General features: G+C 53.4%; 4 protein-coding genes across 13 annotated transcripts; 2 read left to right on the top strand and 2 right to left on the bottom strand.

Annotated features, from left to right (window-relative positions):
• The first annotated feature begins 298 nt into the window (after nucleotides 1–298).
• LOC139602943 (RH-like protein) lies at nucleotides 299–7303 on the top strand. Its single transcript, XM_071453189.1, has 10 exons — nucleotides 299–552; nucleotides 1015–1201; nucleotides 1404–1554; nucleotides 1670–1811; nucleotides 3267–3424; nucleotides 3827–3964; nucleotides 4195–4340; nucleotides 4915–4994; nucleotides 6137–6210; nucleotides 6504–7303. Exons 1-10 carry the CDS (start codon nucleotides 417–419, stop codon nucleotides 6528–6530), a joined length of 1239 nt encoding a protein of 412 aa, XP_071309290.1. The 5' UTR covers nucleotides 299–416; the 3' UTR covers nucleotides 6531–7303.
• A 348-nt stretch (nucleotides 7304–7651) lies between these two features.
• On the bottom strand, nucleotides 7652–11493 carry TMEM50A (transmembrane protein 50A). 3 transcript variants are annotated; one of them, XM_071453198.1, is made up of 7 exons: nucleotides 11375–11493; nucleotides 10776–10878; nucleotides 9934–10046; nucleotides 9430–9497; nucleotides 8780–8872; nucleotides 8312–8372; nucleotides 7652–8092 (listed from the first exon to the last, which is right to left on the bottom strand). In XM_071453198.1, exons 2-7 carry the CDS (start codon nucleotides 10866–10868, stop codon nucleotides 8047–8049), a joined length of 474 nt encoding a protein of 157 aa, XP_071309299.1. In that variant the 5' UTR covers nucleotides 10869–10878; nucleotides 11375–11493; the 3' UTR covers nucleotides 7652–8046. The 3 variants fall into 3 exon arrangements, with proteins under 3 accessions (XP_071309299.1, XP_071309300.1, XP_071309302.1); XM_071453199.1 differs by having other exon boundaries at nucleotides 11328–11404; XM_071453201.1 differs by lacking the exon at nucleotides 11375–11493 and adding an exon at nucleotides 11344–11360.
• An 18-nt stretch (nucleotides 11494–11511) lies between these two features.
• Nucleotides 11512–16117, top strand: RSRP1 (arginine and serine rich protein 1). Of its 2 annotated transcripts, XM_071453187.1 has the most exons (6): nucleotides 11517–11720; nucleotides 11851–11906; nucleotides 12975–13586; nucleotides 13906–14060; nucleotides 15140–15223; nucleotides 15602–16117. In XM_071453187.1, the coding sequence occupies exons 1-6, from the start codon at nucleotides 11650–11652 to the stop codon at nucleotides 15788–15790; spliced, it is 1167 nt and encodes a 388-aa protein (XP_071309288.1). In that variant the 5' UTR covers nucleotides 11517–11649; the 3' UTR covers nucleotides 15791–16117. The 2 variants fall into 2 exon arrangements, with proteins under 2 accessions (XP_071309289.1, XP_071309288.1); XM_071453188.1 differs by lacking the exon at nucleotides 15140–15223 and having other exon boundaries at nucleotides 11512–11720.
• A 599-nt stretch (nucleotides 16118–16716) lies between these two features.
• SYF2 (SYF2 pre-mRNA splicing factor) lies at nucleotides 16717–19659 on the bottom strand. 7 transcript variants are annotated; one of them, XM_071453196.1, is made up of 9 exons: nucleotides 19535–19659; nucleotides 19343–19456; nucleotides 18983–19108; nucleotides 18771–18888; nucleotides 18327–18417; nucleotides 17530–17628; nucleotides 17257–17455; nucleotides 17101–17171; nucleotides 16717–17004 (listed from the first exon to the last, which is right to left on the bottom strand). In XM_071453196.1, the coding sequence occupies exons 1-7, from the start codon at nucleotides 19589–19591 to the stop codon at nucleotides 17290–17292; spliced, it is 771 nt and encodes a 256-aa protein (XP_071309297.1). In that variant the 5' UTR covers nucleotides 19592–19659; the 3' UTR covers nucleotides 16717–17004; nucleotides 17101–17171; nucleotides 17257–17289. The 7 variants fall into 7 exon arrangements, with proteins under 7 accessions (XP_071309297.1, XP_071309296.1, XP_071309295.1 ...); XM_071453195.1 differs by having other exon boundaries at nucleotides 17101–17175; nucleotides 17247–17455; XM_071453194.1 differs by having other exon boundaries at nucleotides 17242–17455.
• Nucleotides 19660–27026: the final 7367 nt, after the last annotated feature.

Genomic DNA, 27026 nt, shown 5'->3' on the forward strand with positions numbered 1-27026 from the left:
GCCCTGTTTGGAAAAAATTCAACAGGTTTGGCTCTGTGGATTACCCGTGGGTTCATGGGATTGCAAGAAAAAGGACCTGGATGTGCCCATGGCTGTGCCCATGGCTGTGGCTGTGCCCGTGGCTGTGGCTGTGACCATAGCTCTGGCTCTGGCTGTGGCTGTGTCCACAGACACTCTGAGCTCAGCCCATGTGAGCCGGACTCCGTTTGGCTCCTGCCACAGCCCAGATAAGGAGCTGCTCCCTGCTCACGCCTCTCAGCCCTTTTATCTCTCACTGAGCTCCCATTGCTGGCCTCCACAGCTCCTCTGCTGCTGGTGTGAGGGCTCAGGGACAGTCCCACAGGGCACAGGGACAGTCCCACAGGGCGCAGGGACCAGAGGAATCTCTCCTGAGCTGCTGCTCCATGTAGTGCACGATGCCTTCCCGCTACCTCAGCTTCCGCTGCAGCGTGCCCTGGCTGATCCTTCTGCTGCAGGCTCTGCTTCTCCTCCGCTCCTTCTTTGGCTTCCCAGGTGTCAGTGACACCTACTCCTTATCCAACTCCTACCCAGGTAAGCCTGGCACCCCCCTGGGGAACAGGGGGCACCCCTGTTCTCTGCACACAAGGGTCTGCTGGTGAGGAGCAGAATGGTTTTATTGCTCTTTGAACTTGCCAGGAGTGCTGGGAGTTTCTTTATGTCACAGGTGTGATGGGGATCCAAGACTAAATTGTAATTTTGGTCAGTTTTCTGTTGGGGTTTTCACCTCTCAGCCCCCATCCTGATCCATTTACACATGCTGATCCGTTCAGATCAGTGTGTAAAAATAAATTCAGCATTGAGGGTATTTTTTCTCTGATTATACATGGGGAAGAAAGCTCTGGAATTCTTTGCAAGCTCTAAACAATAGTGGCACCTAAATTCTTATCTGAAGGCTTCTTAGTTCATTGTAATTTTTAATTGGTTTTTTTTTTTTTAAACCAGAAATCTGTATTAATAATTTCACCGCTTGTCTTGTTCTTTTCTGTCCTGCAGAATTCCAAGATGTCAACCACATGGTGATTTTTGGATTTGGCTTCTTCCTGATGGTTCTGAGAAGATATGGCTTTAGCAGCACCGGGTTCAACTTCCTGCTCGTTGTTCTTGGTGTCCAGTGCTCTGTGCTGGCAGAAGATTTATTAGTTTTCTTTAGGGGAGAGCAAAATGAACTTGGTTTGGAAAGGTAATGAGTTCATGTTAGAGCTGGGCTGGTGCAGAACTGCTGATTGCTCCCTGTGGGGCCCTGGTAGGGATGGGCAGAGTCACATTTGCAGGCATTTTAGAGGGCTTTTGGTTTTTAAGTGCATTGCTCTGTGTAATTCCTTTTTATTGGCCCTGGTGTCACCCTGAGACTGAGCTGTTGTTCTTTCCTCTCTTTCTTGCAGTCTAGCGAGGGCTTTTGTGAGTGTGACTGCTGTGGTCATCTCCACTGGGGCTGTGCTGGGCAGGGCCAATCCTGTGCAGTTAATTGTGATGACCCTGGTGGAATTAACCTTCTTCTCTGTGAGCAGATACATCAACGAGACATTCCTGGAGGTACCCTGGTGGGATTTGCAGAGATGTGGGGGGAAATGTCGCTGGGGCTTTGGAGCAAAGGCTCTGTGTGGCCTGGCTCAGCCCACGATAAGCTGTGGATGTTGTGTTGGGGCAGGTCCCAGAGCACCTCACTGGGCTGCACGTGTACCTCTTTGGAGCCTACTTTGGCCTGGCACTGGCCTCCTGCTTCCCTGAGCCTCCCCCAGGGCTGGACAAGAACAGGAGCACCCCGAAGTCAGAGCTGTTCTCAGTGCTGGGTGAGTCCTGCCTGCCATGCCCCAGCTGCACGAGGGTGGGCTTGGGGGGTTTAAATGCAAAATGCAGCTCTGCATGCAGCCAAGCACAGGAACTGCTGCTGCTTGTGACAGTGGCCCCTTTCCTGCCTGGCCCAGAGGCCACTCCTGCCACAGCTGGGGCTCAGTTTGCTTTGTCACCTCAGCATAAAGGCTGCTCCAGCTCTTTCTCCAGGTTCAGCACTCCCTTTCCTGGCCAGGTTGTCCCCTTGGCTTGTGGTGAGGGGCTGTGTGCCAGAGCTGAGCTCATAACTTGTGTTTCAGCAGGGCTCAGGCTGTTGGTCCAGGTGGTGCACAGAGATAGAAAAGGGCAGTCCCTGCTGGTAAGGGAAATAAGGAGATAAAGCCTGGTGAAGGGTGGGGAGTGTGATACAGGCAGGCCCACCAGAGAGGAGCTGGGGAGGGACAGGCTCAGTGCCTGGGACTTTCATTCCTTTTCTTAGGGGAGCAATTTGGTGTCTTCATTATCACAGTAGTGCAACTGCCACCAGCTGAGCCCAGAGCTTCCTGCAGGGGTCCACAGAGTCTCATTCTCAGTCAGTTTTTGCTCAGTTTGGGGAATACAAAATTTAAATGCTGCTCTTTTGTGTCCCTTGGGTTCTTGTTTGCTGTTTATTTCCAGAGCTGAGCAGATCCTCATGAGAATGCTGCAGAGGATTTTGTATCTGTATTTATGACTGACTGACTGCCTGATCAATGGGAATAGGATGAATTATCTCACAAGCCCTCAGTGCCACCTTAAGTTTAGAGTTGCTGAAAGGGCCTCTCCTGTCTGAGGCAGGGTTATCTGTGCCTTGGTGCACTGAAATCATGGATAGTAGCAATGGAAACTGGATGTGTGCCTCATAGTGACAATGCCTGTGTCACCTGTTAGGGGTCTTGGACAAGAGCACATCAAATGTCACTGTCAGGTGCATTGCACCAGGGTGTGGCACCTCTGAGGGATGGGGAACACAGCATCGGCGATGGGAACAAAACGCAGCAGTGGGAATGCCAAAGGAGCTGAGCTTGTGTTTGTGCTGGAGTCTGTGCACAGCCAGGGCCACAGGGCCGGCTGGGACCAGCCCGAGGGGCTCTGAGGTCCCTGTGTCCGTGTGTCCCTGTGTCCGTCTGTCCCTCTGCCGGCTGGAATGGGGTGTGTGCAGCGCTGCCCCAGGCAGGTGAGGCAGGGCCCTTGCTCCAGGAGCCTGGGCTGCCCAAACGCTGCCCATGAGGAGCAGAAGGAGCTGTTTGCATTCCTGCCAGAGGAAGTGTGACACTGCCAGCTCCTCCAGGAGCGACTTTAGAGCAGCTCTGCTTGGGAAAGGTTTGGGAATTACAGGGGATGCACACACTGTGGGCTGGAGCCCTCCAGAGACAGGCAGTGGTGGTGCCCTGTGCTTCAGAGCAGCTCTGAGGGTCTCTTTCCTTGTCCCCAAGGCACGGTGTTTGTCTGGGTGTTCTGGCCGAGCTTCAATTCTATCCTGCCTTCCTTCAAGATGCAAGCAGTGCTCAACACTTACTTGGCCCTCGCAGTGAGTGCTGTGGCTGCCTTCATGTTGTCTGCTCTGACCTCCAAGGATGGCAAATTCAGAATGGTAAGGATGAGGGAAAACCCTGCCTGGGGTTTTTCTCTTCAAAGAGATTTTGTGGTACTCTCAGGAGGTGAAACCTTGTCCAGGGTCTGACAGTCACAGACTCACTGAGGGGTTTGGATGGGAAGGGGCATCAAAGATCACCTCATCCCACCCCTGCCATGGCAGGGACACCTCCCACTGTCCCAGGTGCTCCCAGCCCTGCCCAGCCTGGCCTTGGGCACTGCCAGGGACCCAGGGGCAGCCCCAGCTGCTCTGGGCACCCTGTGCCAGGGCCTGCCCACCCTGCCAGGGAACAATTCCCTCCCAACATTGCATCTGCACCTTCCCCTTTCAGTGCAGAGGCACTGCCCCCTGTTGTATCCCTGCCAGCCCTCTAAGGAGTCCCTGTGGTTGCTCTCCCAGGCTCAGATCCGCAGTGCAGTGCTGGCTGGAGGGGTCACTGTCAGCTACACCGCCGAGCGCATCCACCAGCCCTGGATTGCCATGCTGCTGGGGCTGCTGGCCAGTGCCACCGCCGTCCTGGGGTCCCACTGTGTCCAGGTAAGGCTCAGTCCCCTGAATGCTTCTTGGGTAAGCTGTGCCAGGCTTTTTTTGCAGTGCAGGATACCCCAAGGGAAGCCTCTTTTCCAAACTAGGAAACCTGAGGTGTTTTGAGCAGAGTGCAGGATTGCAGCTCCTGAGAGCAAATTCATCCTCTGGGTCTGCAACAGCTGATCTGCAATTACCAACTTGTGTTTCTGGGTGTAATTAAACCTTTTTCTTCTTCCCAGAGGTGCTTTAATCCTGCCTTGAAGCTTCAGGATACTTCTGGAGTTCATTTCACTTTTGGTTTGCCTGCTGTGCTTGGAGCTGTGGCCGCTGTTGTTCTCAGAGTTGTGGAAGATGGGATTGACACACGATGGAATGAATTATCCAGGTACATAAATTCTTGCATTAAATAATGAAGATAAATCATCCTCACTGCAGTGTGCCCTGAGAAGAGTTGTTGGACATCCAGAGAGCCTGAATGTCATCACAGATACATTGTTTTATATCAGGTAACCCATGATAACCCTGAAGTCGAAAAACAAAACCAAAATAAGTCATTAAAAAGGAATTTGAGATTTGAGCAGACTTTAGGTCCTGTTTTCTGTCTCCCTTTTTGCTTATGTTAAATACAGCAGACACAGGAGATGAAGGCTGGGCATGTGCCTCCCTGCAAGGCTCACTTGAGGGTTTGGGATGTTTTGAGGAGCTCAGGAGGGAGGGAGAAATGAGGGCCTGACACTTCTCATCATGTTCTTAATGAAACATTTAAAGAAGTTTTAATACCAAAAGGATGGACAAAACAAATCTTCTGAAGTCTGCATTAGGCTGTGGTATGTTCCTAAAACATCTCACTGCAGCTGCAGATTTGAGAATTACAGCTTCTGTGAGAGATTTTGATAGCTGCAGATTCATCCACACTGGTAATGTTAAATAAAAGGTGAAACACATTTTTTGCTTTTCAGACTGGGTTATGATGCCTTTGTTTATATTGGTGCCTTCTGCCAGACCATCTGCACTGCCTTGATAACAGGACTGATTACAGGTCAGTACTGAAACATCCCAGGATCCCTTCATTTCCTTGGAGCAGCTCTGGGTGAGTCATCTGTGGGACAAGTGAGTGCCAGGGGCTCTCCCCAGCCAGAGCTGTTTTGCACAGAAATAACCCAGCAGCACCATTCTTTCAGTGCTGAAATTCTATTTTAACCAAGGTTTAACAGCTGCCTTCAACCTGCAGACAGGAGAGGTGAGAAGATGAAAATGCTTCCACTTTTGGGTCTTGTCTTATTGACAGAAGATGCCCCAATCTGGGGCTTGTCACTTTTTAGGCCATTTGGAGCAAATGTGCAAAGTTTCAACAACATCAGGAGCTGCCTCAGCCCAGCTGCAGCCCTTTGATCAACCTTGATTTGGGATTTTTGGGACTTTTTGCTGCTTTGGGAGCAGCAGCCCTCACGTGGCTCCCATGGGATGCTCTGGTTTGTGGCAGCTGCTGCTTTTCCCCAGCCCCTCAGGGCAACAGAGAAATGGCCAGTGAAAATTGCTGGGAAACACAACCTACAGTGATTTTGGGGTGTTTTAATTTATTTAAACCTCACACCCTACAGTGATTTTGGGATGTTTTAATTTATTTAAACCTCACACCCTACAGTGATTTTGGGCTGTTTTAATTTATTTAAACCTCATACCCTACAGTGATTTTTGGAGTGTTTTAATTTATTTAAACCTTTGCATTACTTTAAGTGTAATGAAGAAGGAGCAGATCTTTAGAAAACATCCAGCTGAAATAACCAAACGTTCAGTGTTTATCCAACTGTTCAAAAATCCAGAGGTTCCCACCAGAGATCCCAAAACAGCAGTGCTGATAAGGCAGATTGTGTTTAATACACAGGCACTCCTCATGCTAGAAACTCATCATCATTTTGATGTATTTTCATAATCTAGCAGCTGTTTAACGGGGCTTTACCTAAAGCAATTCATTTTTAGTGTCCCTTGATCCTGGCAAGCCTCTTTTTGTATTTAAGGCCAGCTTGAGTCAGGGGGGCTCTGCTGGAGGATTTAGGATCTGAATTTGTGTTTTGATTTGTTACATTGGGATAAATGTTGCCAAGAAACTCCTGTTCCACACAATCCTCCCCTTGCCCTGCTGTTTGTGTTTATTTTGGATCTCTCTCTTTTCACCAACAGGTTTGATCCTAAACATCAAACTGCTGAAAGCTGTGCATGTCTCCAAGTACTTTGATGATCAGTTTTACTGGGAGGTGAGTTTCAAAATGATTTCAGATTCTCTCTGGGGGAGTTCATTCAGCACCTTGATGAAGAACTCCTGGTATTTGAATTAAAAATATGGGGAAAAAAGAGTTATTCCTTTTCCCAGCACATTTTGATGCACAAACAGTCCTTGGGCACCCTTAGGTGCTGATGTGAGGCTGTATCTGAATTACAGGATTAACAAATGGGTGAAAATAAGCTTTTAATCAGCTTTTCCATTGGTTTCAGGGGTTTTCCTGTGATGATTTGATATGTTCTGATACAAGAATGTTTGTGTTCACAGTTTCCCCACTTGTCTGTTGGATTTTGAGTGGAGGATTCCAGCTGACAGACAGGACCAAGATAAGATTTTCCTCTTTATCACCAGAAAAACTGAACAGCTATGATGGGTTCAAAGAGCACCGAAATACCAATTCTCAGGCCCACAGAAACCACCCCAATGGACACTCAAAAATGCAACTGTTCCAGTTATTCTTGAAAGATACAGAGTGTGAATTCACAGATGCAAACTTCAGGTGCATTCAGCTTTTCTGCTTTGTTGGCCTTACCTTAAAACATTTTTGTAAGATATGATTCATGGCTTCTCAATCCAAATGCTTGGAACCATTAAACTATTTTTAACTCCTGAGTTTACCAGGCAGAATGATGGATTTGGAAGTGTCATTTCTCAAGGAGCACTTCTTACCTAGCAAAGCACTCAAGTCTTTGAGCTGAATTGATTCTGCTGAAGGCCTTGACAAGCCAGGATTGGATGAGTGAGCTGGAGCAGGGCCAGAACTCCTGGAAAAACCTGGATAGTGGGAGGTTCTGCTGGCCAAATTCAGCTGTGGGTGGTGTTCCTGAAAGCCCTGGGTGTAAAACACAGACAGAGCTCAGAGCAGCTCGGGGGGACAGCGCAGGGCAGGGGTCTCAGTGCTGCCAGCACTGGAGAGCAGGACTGTGGGGACAGGGCATCCTCTGCCAGCCAACCCTGCTTTGAAGTGCACTGGTGATTTAAGTGGATCCTCAGTGGTTCTTTCTCTCAGAAATAGCTGGTGTAGAAGATCTTTGAGCAGCGCTTACCTAATAAAGAGTGAAAATGAACCGTGGCTGTTTCCCTTCCTGCAGCAGCCTGGGAGCAGTGAGGGAGGGAGCTCATGACAGGGGCTGAGCCCTTTGCTGGGGCTCCCTGCCTCATCCACTCCCTGCTGCCTCAGCAGGTCCCTGCAGCTCCCAGGGAATGCTCCCAGGTCTCCTTGTTCCCAGCTCCCAAAGGGCCAGCAGCAGTTCAGCAGCTGCCCAAAGCTTCTACACACAGCTGGGAGCTGGTACTTCCCAGCCAGCTCCTCTTTATCACCACAGGATAAAGGGAACACTCAGGGATGGAGGGGAAAGAAAAATCCCAAAGCACCGCAGTTCTGAATGACACAAGAAAAGCCACACACCAGAAAGTTTTGAAATGGAAGAAATGGTTATATTGCCCAGATATAGGAAATATTTAATAAATATCTGTTAAAAGGTTGTTTAAATGCATTTTTAATAAGTCTAGGAGTGTAAATAACATCATAGAAAGAGCTGGTTAAATACATCCATATTCCACTCTCCTTTTATTTGTAACAAACATCATTTTAGAAAAGTGACTCCACTGTTGTTTGTAGGAATTTTACATTTCTCAAAAACACCACAACACTGAAGTGGACGTACAAGAGTAAAAAAAATAACCAGAGTAGAGCTGGATTTAGTGCTTTCAGCTTTCCTTGATTTCTCCTCAGCCACGATGGAAGGTTTACAAAATGGTTTTACAAAACCTTGGGGGTGCAGGTAAAGCCCAGGGCACTCCAGGGGCTTCACTGCCACAGATCCTCTGTGCGCCCAAACTTGAACACCAGGCCCCTGTGGGAACACAAAGGGACACCACAAATCCAGCCCCTCCTGTTTAAAACACAAGGATTCAAGGGGGATTTGCTAATGCAGTTCCTGTGCAGGCACATCCCAGTTTATTCACACAGGTGTGCTTACAAAACAGGACTTGAGCACCAACCAGGTCACAGCAACTTTCAGGGTTTTATCATTAAAATTAAATGGGAAACAAATAAAAGAGGTCAGTCTTACCCAAAAAAGATGAATGCATTCTGGAAAAACACTGCTATTCCTGGATACACCACTGGTTTTTCTAAGAGGAAAAAAAAAAAAATCTCCATAAATTTTTTTGAAGTAATTTTCAGGCATATCCCAATTCTGACATGTCATTTCCCTTGGGCTGATTCAGCAGAGAGGCTTTGGGAGCAATCTGCAGGAGCTCACTCAGTAATTTGTATTCTGGGAATAAGCCTTCACCCAGGGAATGATTCCCTTAAAACTGCAGCACTTTAATTATATCCATGGAGCTCCCAGCTGGGTTTGTAGAGGAAGTTTGTACTTAGATCAAATCCATCCCAATATCAGTAATAACATGGGAAAGGGGAGTGTAGGGCAAGATATTCAAACTGGGCCTGCCTAGAAACCCTCTGAACACCAGTTCTAAAAATCCAGAAATCATTTAAAACACCTTAAACTGCCCAAACCAGGCTCAGCTCTTACCTTTAACCACGTAGCCCCCAAAGAGGATCCACATGGAGGCAATGAGGGAGCCAAAAGCCATCATGAAGCCAATGAAGAGCCAGATGCGAGCCCCTGCAAGGGGATGGGGATGTGCTGTTATATATAATGTATTGTACAAATTACATCACATAATATATATAATATAAATATAAATTATAAAACAATTTTAGAAATTATTTTCTATATTGTATTTTAAAATGCTATATTAACACTATACTGAAAAATACAAAAAAAAATATACAAACAAAAAGCTAGAAGATATTAACAAAAACTCGTGGCTCTCTTTCCAGTCTGACACAGCTTAGCCCCTGATTAATAAAAACAATATAATAAATAATAAACATATAATAATATATATTATACATATAATATATATAATAAATATATAATCATATATAATCAATATAACCCCTGATAAATAAAAACAATTTACAATAAAACAATCACCTATTAAATAAACAATCTCCAAAACAACAAAACATGAGAAAACCAAATAAGATAATTATTGTTTTCATTTTTCTCTGAAGCTTCTCAGCTTCCCAGAAAAAAAAAATCCCCCCAAAAATATTTTTTTTTTTTTCAGAAAATATAAAATGAAGAGAATGAACAGGGACCCCCAGCCCTGGTACCTGTCTGGCCCAGGCAGCCCTCGCTGTAGCTGTCCCCCCGCACCTGCCCGTTGGACACGGCGTTGATCCTGGGCAAAAGGGGACAAAAGTGACATTAAAAATCTCCCTGTCACTCTCACTGCCCTGCTGGGGTGGGGCCTTGTGTGCAAAGTGCACATCACGAGGCTGTCACCCTGATTTTTGGAGATTTTCTAAGCCTTCTGATGTTTACAGTCTTGTGATCAACTTTCTCACACGCTTTATGTAAATAATTTATTGATTTGCATTCTTTCAGAGAGAAGGAGAAATTTGATGGAGTGTTGGCTTGTCCAGTGTCATTGGAGAAAATAATTTATAAATATAATTTATAAATAATTTATAAATACGCTTTAAAAATTATTAAATCTACTATTTAAATATACTATTAAAATAATTTATAAATATACTATTTAAATATACTATTAAAATAACTTATAAATATACTATTTTATGACTTTTAAAATTTTACAACTTTTTCCCGCTCACATGAGGAATGCAATGGTGGCTATCACCCCACAGGCGTGGTAGGAATGGTTGAAGTCTTCCACCTGAGGGTATTTCACAGCAGCATCGATGATGATCCACCAGCCTGTGAAAAACTGGGGGGGAAAAGAGCTTAAAATGCAGACAAAGCTTCAAATACAGAGCTTAAAATGCAGACAAAGCTTCAAATACAGAGCTTAAAATGCAGATAGAGGTTCAAATATAGAGTTTAAAATGCAGATAGAGCTTCAAATATAGAGTTTAAAACACAGACACAGTCTTTGCTCAGCCTGTGAGATGGCTCTAGGAAAACATCAATATTTGAACAGCCTGACAGCCTCCAACCCAGACTAAACCGTGACACCATCGGTTTGGGATCAAGCCGTCTGCAAGGGCAGGGATTTGCCCACTCCAGCAGTTATTGTCACATCGTGAAAAATGGGAAAAACGGTGAAATTTCAAAAACGGACGGAGGAAACCAGGCTGGATTTAGTCAGTAACTCTGCTGCTACACACAGGGACAATGTATCCCTGTTCTTCCTTTCCCTGGAACCGCTAAGGCTGGAACAGCTTCTAAAATCATCGATTCCAACCCACCGTGGTTAAACCGTGTCCCCAAATGCCACATCCCGGTATTTTTTAACCATTCCCAGGGACAGCGACTCCAGCACTGCCTGACCACCCTTCCGTGCAGAAATTTCCCCTTTTACCCAACTGGCACAACTCGAGGCCGTTCCCTCCCATCCTTCCGCTCGTAACGCGGGACAAGAGGCTCCCGAACCACTCCTGATTTTTATCTGGGGACAGAAACCCCCAAAGGAGCCCGGAGCAGGGCGGGGCCGTACCAGCACCCCCGCGGCCACCGAGGCGATGGTGTTGCGCTTCTCGCCCCAGTCCACGCACTCCGAGCAGCGCAGGCTCTCCAGGAATCCGGACATGGCTCCGCGACTGCGGGAGGAAACGGCGGCTCCGTCCGCGCAGGAACCGGGGCGCGGCACCCCCGAGCCCGGGGACCGCCCGAGCACCGGGCATCGCCACCGGCGGATCCCACCCGGGCACCCCCGATGCGCGCACCCCGGGGCGGTCACGGGGCGCGCACCGCGCATCTCCCGCACCCCAATACCTCCATCCCTCGCGCATCCTCCGCACCCCGGTCACTGCACCCCGCGCATCTCCCGCACCCCAATCCCTGCATTCCGCGCACCTCAATCCCCGCACCTCGCGCATTCCCGTCCCTGCACCCCGCGCATCCCCGCATGCCCCGCACCCCAATCCCTGCAGCCCGCGCATCCCCCGCACCCCGGTCCCTGCACCCCGCGCATCCCCCGCACTCCAATCCCTGCACCCCGCGCACCCCGGTCCCCGCACGCCGCGCGCTCCCCGCGCATCCCCCGCACCGTGCGCGCCCCCGGCCCCGCGCGCTCCCCGCGCATCCCTCGCTCACCGTCACGGGACGCGGCGGCGGCGGCCGCGCGCAGGCGCAGCGCGCGCGCGCAGGGGCGGCGAGGGGCGGGGCCGCCGCTCGTGGGGCGGGGCGCTGGGCGGGGCCGGCGCGTGCGCCGCGAGCGCGGTTGCGTAACGGGAGGGACGTTCTGGAAGGTTCTGGGGCCGCCTTCAGTCGCTGGCGGGCGGCGGCAACGGGCAGAGGCTGCTCCGGTTCTGTCGCTCCTCTGTCGCGCTTCTATCGCCGATCGCGGCTGGCGCAGCGGGCCCGGCGCTATGGGGGTGACTCACGAAGCGGGGCTCTCCCCTCAGGACCCGTGCGGGGGCAGCCCGGCGGGCTGGAGCCGGTGAGGCAGCGGGCCGGGGCACGGCCGGGGGCAGGAGGCGGGAGCGGCCGATCGCGGTGGCCGCTGCGGGGTGAGGGCTGTGGATCGCTCACGGGTGGATTTTTATGGGGTTTTATTTGTTTTATTCCAGGAGCGCGCAGGTGCCTCAGGGGAACCAGCGCGGGGCGTGCCCGGCAGCGCCCAGCGGTGAGTGCGGGACCGGGAGGGCTCGAGGGGTCCGGATCGGGCGGGACACGGGACGGGACGGGGGGGTAGCGATGGCAGCCGGGGATTTCTCTTATTACCGTCCCGGCAGTGTGACCTTGGCCCTGGCCTAGAGGTGAAATAGTGAAACTTTACGTGGAGTAGTAGCGAGAGAAGTGCGTCTGACAGCTCTCCCGCAAGTTATATTTTAAATAGATTTCAGTGCGGGGGTTGGATTTGTTGCCTAACCTCGTTTTGCACCGAGCGCTAAATAGAAATTCCGTGTCAGAGCGAGCTTCCTTTAACTGTAAACTGGTTACGTAACTCCGGGCTTAAGTCTTGTGATAAGATCCTTACCCCGAGTAACCTTTGTAGCCATAAAATGGCTGCCACTCCAGGGACAGCCATTTTAATTATTAATATAAGAATTACTGCGTCCTGTGCGAGTCACGGCCACTGAATCATCACCCGGCTTTGCACGGAGCGTTTTTAACAGCAGCTTGTTGCACACACTGCTGGGATGTGTGGGCCTGTGTGCCAGGAGTTCTAAAATAAAATACAGGCAAGATCTTAGCTGCTTTATACTTACAAGATAGTTTTATTTCCCCTCGTTGGAGTAAAAACCTGCGTGGAATTGTAGCTGAAAGCTCCTCACTTTGTAGTTAGCTGCAGGCAAATTGTTATTTTGTATCATAGATGTGTCATAGAGGGTGATGAAATAGCTTGAAAATCCTTTTCAAGAGTAGCAAGATTTTCCTCCTTTTTAAAGGAGAACAGGTACTGCAAAAGGAATTACACTTAAAACCCACACAGACGTACTTCTCTCCAGAATTCCACACAGAACCAGCCACTCATGGTTTAAACTGAAGCCTTTCTTTTTTCACACAACTTCGCGTTTCAGTTTTGTGGCTGAGCGCGGGAGAGGGAAGTGCCGAGCTGAGCTGTCACTGGAAGCTGGCCGGGGCTTGTTGTGGTGTTTAATCATCCCCGGTCTCTGCGTGTCCCCGCGTTTGTTGTTGCCGAGGAAGCGCCCTGGTGCCGCAGGCACTGACCTTGCCTCTCTCCCTTCAGGAACAGAGACGGGGCACTGCCGAGCCGCAGCCAGGCCCGAGGCCGAGGCTGACAGCGCCCAGAAGGGCAGCGCGGGGCAGACGGCCGACATGGCGGACTTCATGGACGACCTGAGGCTGGGCTCTCCCGAGCACCGCGGCTCTCCCGAGCACCGGGGCTCCCCGGGCCGCTCCCGGCGGAGCTGCTCCGCCTCCAGCCGCTCCTCCAGCCGCTCCTCGCGCAGCTCCAGCTCCAGCAGCTCCTCGGGCCGCTCCTCGCGCAGCTGGAGCCGCTCCCGCTCGCGCTCCCGTTCCCGGCGGCGCCGCTCCCGCCGCTCCCGGCGCCGCTCCCGCTCCTACTCGCGCAGCCGCTCGCGCTCCCGCGGCTCCCGGCGCTACCGCGGCCGCTACCGGCCCCGGCGCTACCGGCACCGCTACGGCCGGCGCCGCTCCCGCTCCTGGTCCCGCGGCAGGGCCTGCTACCGCCGCTCCTACTCGCGCAGCCGCTCCCGCTCCCGCGGCCGCCGCTACTACGGCTTCGGCAGAACCGTGTACCCCGAGGCCTACCGGGGCTGGAGGAGCCGCTCCCGCACGCGCTCCCGGAGCCACTCCCCGCTGCACCTGAGCGAGAAAGGTACCGGGGAGGGTCTGGGGCAGACACTGCCGGGAGGGATTGTTTGGGTCACACGGATTGTCTGTCCTCTGCTTGCTTGGTTTGTAATGCCCGAGTGAGGGAAACCTCAGCGTGCTTGGACAAATGTGTTAAAAACTGCATTACAAATGCAATAAAACTTGTTCCTGAGAGGATTAATTGGCACAGGGGACAGGCTGTGATGGGATCAGGCCCAGCTGATGATGGCATAGATGTAAAACCTGCAGGATTTAGGCTTTAGGTACACATGCATTTTAATGTGACACAAAGCACTTTTTTTTTTTATTCCTTCCTCTTGTAGACAAGAGGGAACTCCTGGAAATTGCAAAAGCCAATGCTGCCAAAGCTCTGGGAACAGACAACATTGTCCTGCCAGCCAGCCTGAAGATCTCTGCTCCTGCCAAGGAGGTCAAAAGTGAGAAGCAGGAGCGTGAGGAAGGCACAGAGTCAGCTGAGGTAAGTATGGAGTGTTCTCCCTGACAAGGTAAACACCTCTCAGACTTGTCTGCATGGCTGTGCTGTAGTTCACCCGTGGAGGTTGTGCTTATGAGCTCAAACTCTTGAACTAAGACTTCTCCAGAGGCCTCGAGGCTCTGCCTTAAGCTGGAAGCACAGAGAGCCCTCTCAGAGGTGGTTGATCCCTGAGTGTCCAGTAGGGACAGCTGGGGAAGGAGAGGAGACTTGTTCCTTTGACTTGTTCTCCTCATGGGACAATTCCCATGAATTCACTGGTTATGCCTTTCTGACCTAAAACCAGGAGTCTCCTTGCCAAACCTAGTGAATAGCCTGAGGTTTTTGGGGTTTTTTTTTTGGTTTTTTTTTTTTTTTTTAAGGTTAAATCTTTCTGCATTTTTTAACTGTTAAAAGCTTTTCATGTGCAACAAACTGTTTCCCAGAAATTCCATACCCAAGCACACAATGCATTTTACATACTTTATTTCTGTCTTATAGAAATCATGACTATGGTTCCAGACATGAGGAAGAAAATCTGGTGGTAATTAAGGGACTTTGTGGGCTGTAGCTGCTGTGAATTGAAGGGAGGGAGAAACTGGAGCAGCTTAAAGTGAATTTTAGTTTGGTTCTGTCGTGGTGTGTTCCCCTGAGTCACAGTAAATACAAACCTGCAGCCACCGCCTGGCTCAGGTGCTGCTCTTGCAAAGGGAAGTGAATTTGCTGAGGGTTTGACACAAATGCTGCAGGCATCCCTTTCATAAACATATGCAATATATTCCAGATGTTGAGAGAGTACAGAAGAAGAGGCCTGCATCCCTTGCAGATAAGTTGGTTGTTGTTCTCCAGAGGATGGGTGTGCAGAGCTGCTGTCCCTGCTCTGCTGGGGCCCTGAGCCCTCTCTGGGCTGAACGGGGCTGGAGCTGCCTCCATTGCCCCAGCAAGGGGCACAGCTGCACCCTGGGCTCAGCCCTGCTGTGCTGTAGCTTTACAGCCACTTTAGATGAGATATCAACCACTCCACAGAAAGCTGTGCTTGCCCTGGGTCAGGGATCCCCTCCTAAGCTGTGTCTGCTCTTCTTTAGCAACCTGGGAGTGCAGCTGAGGACGAGAGCAAGGCTGGCATGGAGAGAGCAACCATCCAGAGGAGCATTTCCTTCAGCCCTAATGTGAGTGATGCAGCCCCAGCTTGGGCTTCTCCCAAACAATCATAATTTAATGTCTGCTGATGATGTCCCTGCAGGAGTTGGTAGAGCACCCTGAATACACCTCAATGGTGTGTTTGAAATGAGTGTTTACCCTCAACCCAAACAATTCAAAACTGGAACTAGTTTAGAACACAGCTTATCTCAGGTTACATGTTCCAGTAATGCAAACACAGGATTCAGGGATTTCTCCTGTGTTAAGTGCATGTGATTGATACCAGTGTAGGCATCAGGAATTCCAGGGGCTGGAGAAGAAAGCATTGTATGATTTATAAGAGCAGCACAGATAAACCCCTTGGGTTTAGCACCTTTTCTTACAGGAAATCTCTTTTTTTCCCCCAGAACACAATGGCCAAGCCTGCCCTGCAGAAGCCAGTGAGCCACACTGTGGTTAAGGAGCCAGTGGTTTCTCCAGCCAGGGAGGATGACAGGAAGGGAAGCCCCTATGGGCAGTGGGTTCCTGTCAAGAAGGAGGAGAAGAAAACATTCCTGAACTTCTCACCCAAAAGCTCCCTGTTCCGGGCACGCTGAGGGGAGCCCCTGCCTCTGCAGCACTTGGACCCTCAGCACAGGGGGACGCTCATGAGGGCTGGAAGACTTGTTAATACTGAGTATTTATTTTGAGGTCTTAATTTTTGGAATCTTAGGTTTCTCTTTCAGATAGAGAGCACACAGATCCAGAAGCCACAGATGGGCATCTTGTGTATATTTGTAAATATTTTATATTGCTTTATTGGACTAGAACTTGCAGGTGGGTAACTTTTTCTAAACCATAGTTGAGTAGCTGTCCTTTGCACACCTGGATTTACCTTGTGTAACTGTTTACTTCAAGTGAATAAAGTTTAGTTTTGCACTGGATGTGTCAGGTGTTAGGCCTGAGTTCATGTGGTTATTTCTGGGTTTCCTTTGCACTCCAGCTCCTCTCAAGGTGCATCACAGAAGAGCTGTTGCATCATTCCCAGAGTGGATCCTGCCTTGATCTTCCTTCCCTGGGTCCCCTCTGGAAGTGGGGATTGTGTAGGATTGTGGCTGCCTGCCACAGCAATGGCTCCAGTACAGGCTTCTATTTATTTGGTTTAAGATCAGCCTCCCTGTGAGGCAGGCAGGGAAAGGGCAGGAGGGGTCCAGGCCTCTGCTCCAGGAGAAAGGAGTTCAGGAACACAAGGAGCTCTTGCATGGACTGGGAGTAACTGGTTAAACTTGGCTTTTGTATAAATAAATTATTAATAAAATAAACTGACTTGGACTGCTCATGTCTGAAAGCTTCTTTAATTAACCCTGAAATGGGTGGGAGGATTCTGTGTCTATCCTGTCCCTGTGGCTGAGGCTGCACAGCTGCACTGGCAAGGGAAATCCCACCCTGGAACTGCTGAGGGCCAGGGGGAGCTGCCTTTCCCTGGGAATGTCACTGCTGCTCATCCTGCTGGCACACAAACCTGAGGAACTCAACTCCCACATTAGACCAAAGAGTTTATTTAGAGCATGAAAGGCAGAACCTGGCTACTCCTGCAGCCAAAGCTATTTACAGCTGAATTGTGCACATTGTTCAGCACAGCAAACACCACTGAGCTGAGAGAGCAACAGCTACAATCGACTTTTGATACAATTGAAAATAGAAACGGCAACGGAGGAGCCAGGAGTGAGCTGGGCCTGGCTCACACAGGCCAGGCTCTGAGCTGAGCTGTGCCAGGCCAGGCTCACACAGGCCAGGCTCTGAGCTGAGCTGAGCCAGGCCAGGCTCTGAGCTGAGCTGTGCCAGGCCAGGCTCACACAGGCCAGGCTCCGAGCTGAGCTGAGCCAGGCCAGGCTCTGAGCTGAGCTGTGCCAGGCCAGGCTCACACAGGCCAGGCTCTGAGCTGAGCTGTGCCAGGCCAGGCTCACACAGGCCAGGCTCTGAGCTGAGCTGTGCCAGGCAGGCTCACACAGGCCAGGCTCACACAGGCCAGGCTCTGAGCTGAGCTGAGCCAGGCAGGCTCACACAGGCCAGGCTCACACAGGCCAGGCTCTGAGCTGAGCTGAGCCAGGCAGGCTCACACGGCCGTGCCCCTCTCCAGGTTCTGTTTGATCTCAGCTGTGTATTTCCCATAGAACCTCTCTGCCTTCTGGTTGAACTTGGCGTTCCTCTCGTTGATGTAGTCGATGTCGGCGTCATCGTTGTAGGGCCGCCTCCTGCTGTACTTCTCCCTCTTCTCGATCCTGTGGGGCACAGGGGCTGAGCCTGGGCCTGCAGCACCCCCTGCCCTGCCCTGCCCTGTCCCCCCTGTACTCACTGCTTCTCCAGGTCTGCCACCATCCTGTCCACGCCCTCCTTGGAGGGCACGTGGGTGCCGTGCAGGAGGCTGTCCGAGGTGGGGTACAGGGCCTCCCCGCTGTGGGAGAGCACAGTTACACACCTGGCACTGCTGAGGCTCCTGGAATCCCAGCAGGGACCTCCCAGCCCAGCCAGTGCCCCCCTACATCCCAAACTGCTCCATGCCCTGTCCCACCTGGCCTTGGGCACTGCCAGGGATGCAGGGGCAGCCACAGCTCTCTGGGAAACCTCTACCAGGCCCTCAACACCTTCACAGGGAAGTCTCTTCCCAATACCCAGCCTAAATCTCCCCTCTTTCACTCTGAACCCTCACCCTTCTCCTGTCCATGTCCTCATGGCTTCCCTGCTTTTGCCCGAGCTCCCCTGTCACACCTCACTCAGCTGTAGCACTCCCAGACTCAGGTGACAAATGTCAGCATTAAACCCAACAGAGAGACCAGCAGGTGCCTCTGGAAGATACAGAACCCCCCAGAAATGCCAAATCTGTCTGAGCACAAACTGGGCAGGTCTCAGTCCTTAAAGCAAGCTTAAAAACCCCAAACCCTGCTCCAGGAAGTGCCTGATTACAAACTGGAACCCAGTGACCTCACTGGGTGAACAACTCCTCCAGCTCAGCAGTGCTCGGCTGGGAGAAATGAACCTCATTAATTACCCCTCACCCCTTGTGAAGCAGGGGTGAGATTACAGAACAGGCAGGAGGGAGTTCAGGGTGTGCTGAGCCTCAGAGATGCCACAGGGACTGACAGCAGGACTCACTGCTGCTCCTTGAGCTTCTCGTACTGCTCCAGGTCGGGCTTGATCTGCCGGGTCAGCCGCTGGTACTGGCGCAGCTGCGCCGCTGCGTAGTCTGGGTTAAAAAGGACAGAATTTGTTGGCTTTTACAGCAGTGTTTTACACATTTTATAGCATTTGTAATGTATTCTGTAGATTTTTGATATATATTATAGCATTTTTATGTATTTTATAGCATTATTTTATGCACTTTACACAATTTTAAATATATTTTATACAAATTTTAATACATTTTATCACATTGGCTTTCACAAGTTATTACTGACCACAAAGATGCTGCTATAGAAAAATTTGTAATCCCTTTTACCTGCTTATTGTATAGTGTAATCTGTCATTTTATATATAAATAGCATTGTTTTATGTATTTCATAGCATTTTAAATATATTTTATACAATTTTCAATATCACCTGAGAAGCCCAGGTCGGGATTTTTCTTCTTCTTCTTCCTCTCCCACCTCTCAGCATCCTCGGCGCTGACCTCCAGCAGCTTCACCCGCTCGTAGTCCTCACCCCTGGCTGCACATTCCTGAGAGAGCAGATTTGCTAATCCCAGCTCTGCACAGCCCAGCCCAGCTTTGCTAATCCCAGCTCACACCCCGGGCTCTGGGGGGGTTCTTTACCTTCTTCTTCTCCTGCACCTGCAGCTCCCACTCCAGCCGAGCCTTTTTAGCTTCCCAGTTCGGGGGCAGCTTCAGCCTCTTGTCCTCCTCCACCACCTCCTGGCTGTTCAGCTTGCAGGCCTCGTACTGGAACCAAACAGGGCAAAACTCCAGCACAGAGAGAGAGAGAACAAACCCGAGAGGAACAATCCCCAAACCCCGAGGGGAACAACCCCAAACTGAACAACCCCGAACCCCGGGAGACCGAACCCACCCCGAACAACCTCAGAGCAATCAGGGCTGGAAGGGACGCCTGGAGATCGCCCAGCCCGACCCCCAGCGCCAGCCAGGCAGTGTTTGGGCCCGGTTCTGGTCCTGTACCCGCTTCATGTGGAGCTCCCGGAACCGGCGCAGCCGCTCCTCCCGCCTCTGCTCCGCCGCCGCCGCCGCGGCCGGGCCGGGCTCTGCCTGCTCCTCCTCCTCTTCCTCCTCGCTCTGCAACGAGCTGCACTCAGCCAGGAGCCCCGGGAAGAGCCGGGACCCCCGTCCCACCCGGTCTCGTCCCCGCCTCACCCCAACATCGGCCTCGGGCACCCCCAGGCTGCTGAGGGCCGACACCGCCGCCGCCATCGCTCCCCGCCGGCACTTCCGCCTTCCGCCGCTTCCGGTGCTCCCGGTACTTCCGGCTTCCGGCGCGTCCTGCAGGGCGCCCCCCAGCGGGCGGGAGGTGCTATCGCCGCTGCTGGATTCTGGAATTCTCCCAAAATGCGCAAAATTCCTCAGGAGACCCAAAACGGGGCAACGTTACAGGAAAAAAAAAAAAAAAAAGTTTTGTTGCAATTTCTGAGCGGAGCAAGTCCAGATTTCCGTGGAGCAGGGTTTGCAGCGGAGCCGTGGCCGCCCAGCAGAGGGAGACAAAGGCCCGGCCATGAGGCGGCCCTGCCTGGCCTGTGCCCCTCAGCTGCGCTTCCCTCCTCTGCCAAAGGATTAAAAACACCCCAGAACTCCTCTGCCCCCTCATCTCTGCTCCCCTCCTCTGTTTAAGGGATTAAAATCACCCAGAACTCATCTGCCCCCTCAGCTCTGCTTCCCTGGGTTTAAAAACACCCCAGGACAGCCCCACCCTTGGGGTCTCCCCCAAACAATTAACCCCGATATGAAAATGGGCCAAAACTTATGAAAAGTGAAAACTCTGACTCAGATCCATCTTGGGTGTAGCCATGGCCAGGCTCTTGCACTGCCCCAGGTGCATCCTGCGAAGGATTCTTAATAAATACATTTAAATATTTTTAATAAACCCCTACTTTACTCCTTTAACTCTGTCCAGCCCCTGTCCCAGGTGTTCTCTCCAGCCATCACTGCTGAGGGTGCCCAGCCTGGCCTGGCCCAGCAGGGAATTGTCCCAAATTCCCAAATCCCAGAGCTCCTGCAGGGCTGGCAGCGAGCACAGGCAGGGCTGCTCTGGCTGGCACTGACATTTATTTTATTTTTAGATTTCAGAGTGTTTGTGTTTCTCACAGCTGCCTCCATTGTCTCCTCCAGCTCTGCCTCCCCTGCAGGGCCGAAATGAAATGAAAAATTCTAGTTCCATGTAGAACAGGGGCTGGAGCTTGGAGGAACTGACTCATCTCGGGTGGATTTGGGCCCCTCAAAGGGGAACATCCTGGCCAGGCTGGGGAGCAGCATCCCTTATCTGCCCCCGAGCTCTTACCAGGGATCTCAGGGTGCAGCAGGGGGAAAGGAGAGGCCTGGGAGGTTCCCGGAAAAATAATGGGAAAATAATGGAAAAATAATGGAAAAATAATGGAAAAGTAATGGTGACAGTGTGCCAGAGGTCATAGAGCCTGGGACCCCAGAATTGTGACCCCCCCGCCCAGGGGACAGGGATATGGAGGGGCTGGGTGTGCAGTGCTGTGATTTAGGCGTGTAATTTCATGTTTTGGCTGTGCAGTTCCAGGGTTTGGGTGTGCAATTCCAATTTCATGGTTTGGGTGTGTAATTCCATATTTTGGGTGTGCAATTGCATGGTTTGGGTGTGCAATTCCACGGTTTGGGTGTGCAATGCCACAGTCCAGACCTGCACTGCCACAACTTGGACCTGCACCACCGTGGGTCACACTTGTGTCCCCACAGCTCCGTGATGGTCACTCCCCTGTCCCCACACTCTGTGATGGTCACTCCCCTGTCCCTGAACTGTGATGGTCACTCCCATGTCCCCACACTCTGTGATGGTCACTCTGGTGTCCCTGAGCTCTGGTGGTCACTCCCGTGTCCCCACAGCTCCGTGATGGTCACTACTGTGTCCCCTGAGCTCTGATGGTCACTCCCGTGTCCCCGCAGGTCCCTCCTGCCCCGGTGCCCAGCCCAGCCCTTCCTGCCGCTGTCCCCTCCCGGTGTCCCCGGTGCCACCAGCCCGTGCCACGTGTCCCTCGCGTGTGAGCCCCGGCCCAGCCCCGCAGCTGCGGGAGCCGCCGGCGTTTCCTGCCCGAGCGAGCTCCGAGTGCTCCGCAGCTGCTGCCCCGGCCCGGGCGTGCTCCGAGCGCGGCGGCTGCGGAAGGAAGGAGCCCTGGCGAGCAGGGGATGCAGGCGGGGCTGCAGGCGGGGCTGCAGGGCTGCAGGGATGCAGGGAGAGCTGCAGGGATGCAGGGATGCAGGGAGGGATGCAGGGAGAGGTGCAGGGATGCAGGGATGCAGGGATGCAGGGATGCAGGCAGGGTTGCAGGGATGCAGGAAGAGGTGCAGGGATGCAGGGAGGGATGCAGGGATGCAGGCAGGGATGCAGGGAGAGCTGCAGGGATGCAGGGATGCAGGGAGAGCTGCAGGGATGCAGGGATGCAGGCAGGGCTGCAGTCATGCTCACCCCACTCCCAGCCCTCATTAGCAGTGACAACAGGGCACCGATGTCCCCAGCCAGGTGGGGACCCTGCCACACCTTGGGTGTTTTGGGGGCAAGCACCAGCACTGGCCTGAGTCAAGAAAAATAAAACCGGGCCTGGAACTTGCACAGGACCCAATCAAACTTGTAATAATAACATTAATCCAGCAAAAGGGGGGATCTGGACTGTGGGGAAATTAATTAGGGACAGAACTTATTGTGTGGGGTCATTAAGCAGGGGGAAATTTGGAGAGAGTTTGGTTTTTAGGTGGAAGAGAAGCTGGGTCTGTGTCAGGCCGGTTCCTCTCCATCACAGGCTCCTGTTTGTGTCCTCTTGGGTTGCAATTACAATCTTTCAGATCAGACACAAAATCATTGGGCTGGAGAGCCAGAAGTACCTGGCTAATGGGATTAACAGAAATTAACCTGGTTACGTGGGGACTCCATCGAAAATGAGAAAGTGCTGATGGCCAAAATCAATTCCTCCCCAGCCAAATGACTGCAGGCCCGGCTTAGGGTTTCAGTTTAATGCTCAGCCCTCCAACAATGAGCAGGGTGGGATTGAATTAGGTCCTGATCGTGGAGTTCAAATGATGGCAGTGGTTTGTCTTTAATGCCAGCAGAGAGCCAGGGGGAAAAATGGGAAATCCTCCCTGCTTTCCCTGGAATCGCAGGGAGGGTCCTGCTGGGTGTCCCTGTGGTGGGCAAAGGGGGAAATCCTCCTTGTTTGCCCTCTGGAATCACAGGGAGGGTCCTGCTGGGTGTCCCTGGTGCTCTCAGGAGGAGCTGCCTTGCCCAAGGCCCCCCTGCCCATGCTCCAGCCCAGGATCAGAGCTGGAATTGGGGCAGTGGGCTGGGGACAGTGGGGTGGGATGGATTGGGATCCTCAGTGGGGTGGGGACAGTGGGGTGGGATGGATTGGGATCCTCAGTGGGGTGGGGACAGTGGGGTGGGATGGATTGGGATCCAACAGTGGGCTGGGGGAATGGGGTGGTTTGGGATCCACAGCAGGCTGGGGGAGCAGGATGGCACAGTTTGGGATCCACAGCAGGATGGCACAGTTTGGGATCCACAGTGGGCTGGGATGGTTTGGGATCCACAGCAGGATGCACAGTTTGGGACCCACACCAGGATTGCAGTTTGGGATCCACAGCAGGATGCACAGTTTGGGATCCAGAGCAGGACCCACAGCAGGATGCACAGTTTGGGATCCAGAGCAGGACCCACAGCAGGATGCACAGTTTGGGACCCACAGCAGGATCCACAGCAGGATGCACAGTTTGGGATCCACAGCAGGATTTCAGTTTGGGACCCAGAGCCCCTCGGGCCGATGAGCCCCATCTCCCCAGGCAGGGCCGCTCCTTCGGGAGCCTCTCGGAGCCCGCGGCGGGGGCGGCTCCGGTCTCGTCCTTTCCCCTAAAAGCCGGAACCCGGCGGGGTTTCCTGGCTGAGAGCAGCGCGGTCGTTCCGGTGCATGGGAAATGAGGCAGATTTGGGGTTTTACCGCACGAACCTCCCCGTGCCCGTGTCCCCGCGGGGACACCCGGCCGATGTCCCCGGTATGGGGAGGTGCCAGCCCGGCTGTGCCTCGCCCCGCTGGGATGGGGGAGCGCCCCAAACCTGCGGGGATGGAGAGCCGGGCGTGGCCATGCGACAAGTGACAATTCATCAATGTCCCCAACGCGGGGAGGTGGCCCTGGGGTCCTGCCGGCGCTGCTGAGGGGAAGGAGGAGGCCGGAGGGAGCTGGGAGAGGGACAGGGACAATCGCGGTGATGCTGGAAGGAATCCCAGCGTCTCGGGAGAGCCGGGAGGGTGCCCTGGGCGCTCAGGATTTGCTCAGGATTTGCTCAGGATTTGCTCCTGTCCCTGCCGTGGACACCCGGCGGGAGCACCCCCAGGACGGAGCCATCCCTGGAGGGCAGCAGCCCCTCCGGGGGCCCAGGGAGGGAGGATCACGTCACGTTTCCCCCGGATCAATGAAGATTTTGGTTCGGGAGTTATTAGCCCGGTGTCATAAACTATCTGAAAACCACAAAAGTAAAATAATAAATCTCCCTGTTTGCCTCCTGCGCGGGGTTTTTAAGTAGCCGAGTCCCTCCAGGCAGCGGTTCGATATCGCAGCGGACACAAATCACCGAGACAGAGCCGGATTTTGGGGAATAGCGGTCAGGCTTTGCTGTTTTCCAGCACTCGGCCGTGGCCGGGGAAGCTCCCCCGGGCTCCTTGGGCAGGGCCGGGGGGAAAAAAGGGGAAGGGGGAGCTGAGGTGGCTCCGGGATGTGTCCCTGACCCACAGCGGCGCAATTTGGGTGCCGGGGATGTGTCCCTGACCCACAGCGGGGCAGTTTGGGGGGTGTCTGGCATGGGAAACGCACCCCAGGCATCATTAAAGGATTAAAATGAGGCTGGTGCTGGTGTGGGGTACAGGGGATCCATAGGGCAGGATCTATGGGGTACAGGGGATCCATCGGGCAGGATCTATGGGGCAGAAAGGATCTATGGGGTACAGGGGATCTATAGGGCAGGATCTATGGGGCAGAAAGGATCTATGGGGTACAGGGGATCCATAGGGCAGGATCTATGGGGCAGAAGGACTCTATGGGGCAGCATTTCAGGTTTTTCCCAGCCTGCCTCGGGCTCTCGTGGGTTGCCCCCCATCCCAGCGGGCTCCCCCTCGAAACCCACCAGAATCAACCTCTCAAAGGGAAAAATAACCCCGACAAAGCAAACACCGATAAAATAACCCCGATAAAATAACCCCGACCTAATAAACCCCGACCAAGGCGATTCCGGGCCGGGCGGGTTCCCTGTGCCGGGGAACGGCTCCAGCAGCCGAGGGAACCTTCCCCGGGAGGGAACCGGGGCTCGGCGAGCCCGGCCGCGCCCCGGGGCTGCGGTAATTAGCGCCGGGCGTTAATGAGAGCGGCTCGCAGGGCAGGGACGGGGCTGCGCTGTCCCCTCTGCAGGGACACGGTGGCGCAGGGACCGTGGGGCGCACCCCGGCCCCGGGGAGGCTCCGACCCCTCGGGACGCCCCGAGCCCGCCCCACACGCGGCCCCTCTCTCTTGGCAGCGCCGGGAGCGGCGCTTCCCGTCCGGACACCTGGGACTGGGAACCCCCACGCTGTTCAAAGGGACGGAGCCTCCTCCCTGTCCCGCTCCCTCCGTGCCACCCCCGGCTCGGGGTTCACAGGCCGGGGAAGCGGGAGGAGGCTCCGGGAGCGCAGATCGCGCTCGCCATGCGCTCCCCAGCCGCCGGAGCAGGATGCTGGCCCCGGCTTCGTGCCTCACACACCATTCCCCAGCGCGGGGAGGGCTCTTTGTGGCTCTGCAGCGCGATGGAAACAGGTGCAGCTTCCTGGGTTTCTGCTGAGGCCCGATTTTGGCTCCTAAAGTGTTAAGTGAGTGCTAAGCCCCATAAAATTACCCTTTCAGCTACTATTTCTGCACAAAAGGCTCTCTGCGAAGAGATATGCCAAAGCATCTGATGAAGTAATATGTCTATTCTCATTTGTGACATTTATTATTAACAGGGAAAAGGAAAAAAAAAAAAAAAAACACGAAACCAACAAATCCCAGTCAGAAAGAACTCTTAATTGAAGCACCATTGTGCCGTGGTAACTGCTATTAAATTAATCTGCTGCATTCCTTTCCACCCACACACTTTAAAACTTCCTGGTTATAATTAGAACCATCTAAAACCAATTTGACACTCCTCGGATGATGCAGTTCAGCTGCTTAATATGGTGAGACTTTGGTGAAAGGAGCGGAGCAGGGCTGCGAGCAAGCTGGGGCTGCTGCTCCTGCCCGGGGATCTCAGTTCCAGGGGGAATTCGAGTTTAGCTCTGCTCCGAGGCTGCTCCGTCCCGCCCGTCCCACGGGAGACGCTCCTGCCCCGAGCCTCCCTCACCCAGAGCCCCCCCGGCTGCCGGGCAGGCGATTTTGGGAGGTTCGTGTTTTGTCTTGGGAGCCCCTCGAGCTCTGCCGTCCTTGGTGGCAGCTGGGGAAGGCACCGCAGGCAATAATTCCCCGATGGAGAAGCGTCGGTGCGGTCCGGTGTGGGGAAAAGGCACCGAGAGCGGGGCTGAGAGGGGATTTTTTGGGAATGGGGGAATTGAGAGGTGCGGGGATGCTGCCCAGCCCTGCACCAGCACTGCCAGCCTCGGGGTGAGGAAATCTTTGAGGCTGCTCATCCAGGGCTGGGTTTGGGGGATGTGCTCTGGGACCTGAGGTGCGAAACCGCCGCGCTCGGCCGAGGAGCGGCGCGGGTGCCACTTCTGCAATCGCGTTCCCGCTCGCCGCCTTTATCTGTCATCCTCGGAACCACCTGGGTGCCATTTGATGCTATCGGGGCCGCGCCGCGCTCCCAGCACATCCCGGGCGGCCTCGGGCAGCGCCGGTTCCCCCGCAGGCCGGGAAGGTCCCGTTAGTCACGGTATCTCCGCTGTCACCTTCTGCTTCCTTCTGCATTTGGCTTTCGCTCCTCGCCCATGTGTTCACCAGGGCTCCGCAGCTTCCTCACCCTCCGCTGGGGCCGTTTCCTCCCGCCCGGGACCTCGGGCTGTCCCCGGGGCCGGGATGGCTCCAGGGACGCGGAGCTTTGGGTTCCATCCCCGCTTTGTCCCTCGAGCGTCCCCGTTCCCTCCGCTGCGCTTCCCGCTCGGCCCTCGGGATGCGAAACACAGAAAATGCAGAAATTCGGGGCTGCTGCGAGCCCGGGGGCTCCTGGATGTGTTTATTCACCCCTCGGCAGGGGCTGGGACAGCTCCCGGTGCTGCTCGGAGCTGTCACCAGCTCCAGCCGGTCCTGGGGCCCTCGAGCCGTTCCGAGCGGGCCATTTGTCCCTTTCGGGGCCAGCCTTGCCCTCCCTGCTCTCCCTCCTTTTCCGTCTCTGACCCCCCGAGCTCATCCCCGTGCCCGAGGTGCGGCCGTGCCAGCGGTGCCAGGAGAAGGAAATCCAAACCTGTGGATTTTGCCCCAAACCAGGCCCCTGCTGTGGGACAGGACCCCGGCCGGGGAGCTGCAGCCGCCGGGTCCCTCCGCAGGGCCGGGCTGGCGTCACTGCCTGGGCACATTCTCCTTGTTTTGGTTGGGTTTTTTTGTTTATTAAATACACAAACTGCAGTTTTTTACATTCTGAGTTTTTTTCCCTTCTTTCGCCCTGGAGCACGATCAACCCCCCAGAGCCCAG

The sequence above is a fragment of the Agelaius tricolor genome, unplaced genomic scaffold, assembly GCF_023055355.1.
Source record: "Agelaius tricolor isolate 1412-34295 unplaced genomic scaffold, bAgeTri1.0.p SCAF_36, whole genome shotgun sequence".
NCBI classification, from domain to species: Eukaryota; Metazoa; Chordata; class Aves; order Passeriformes; family Icteridae; genus Agelaius; species Agelaius tricolor.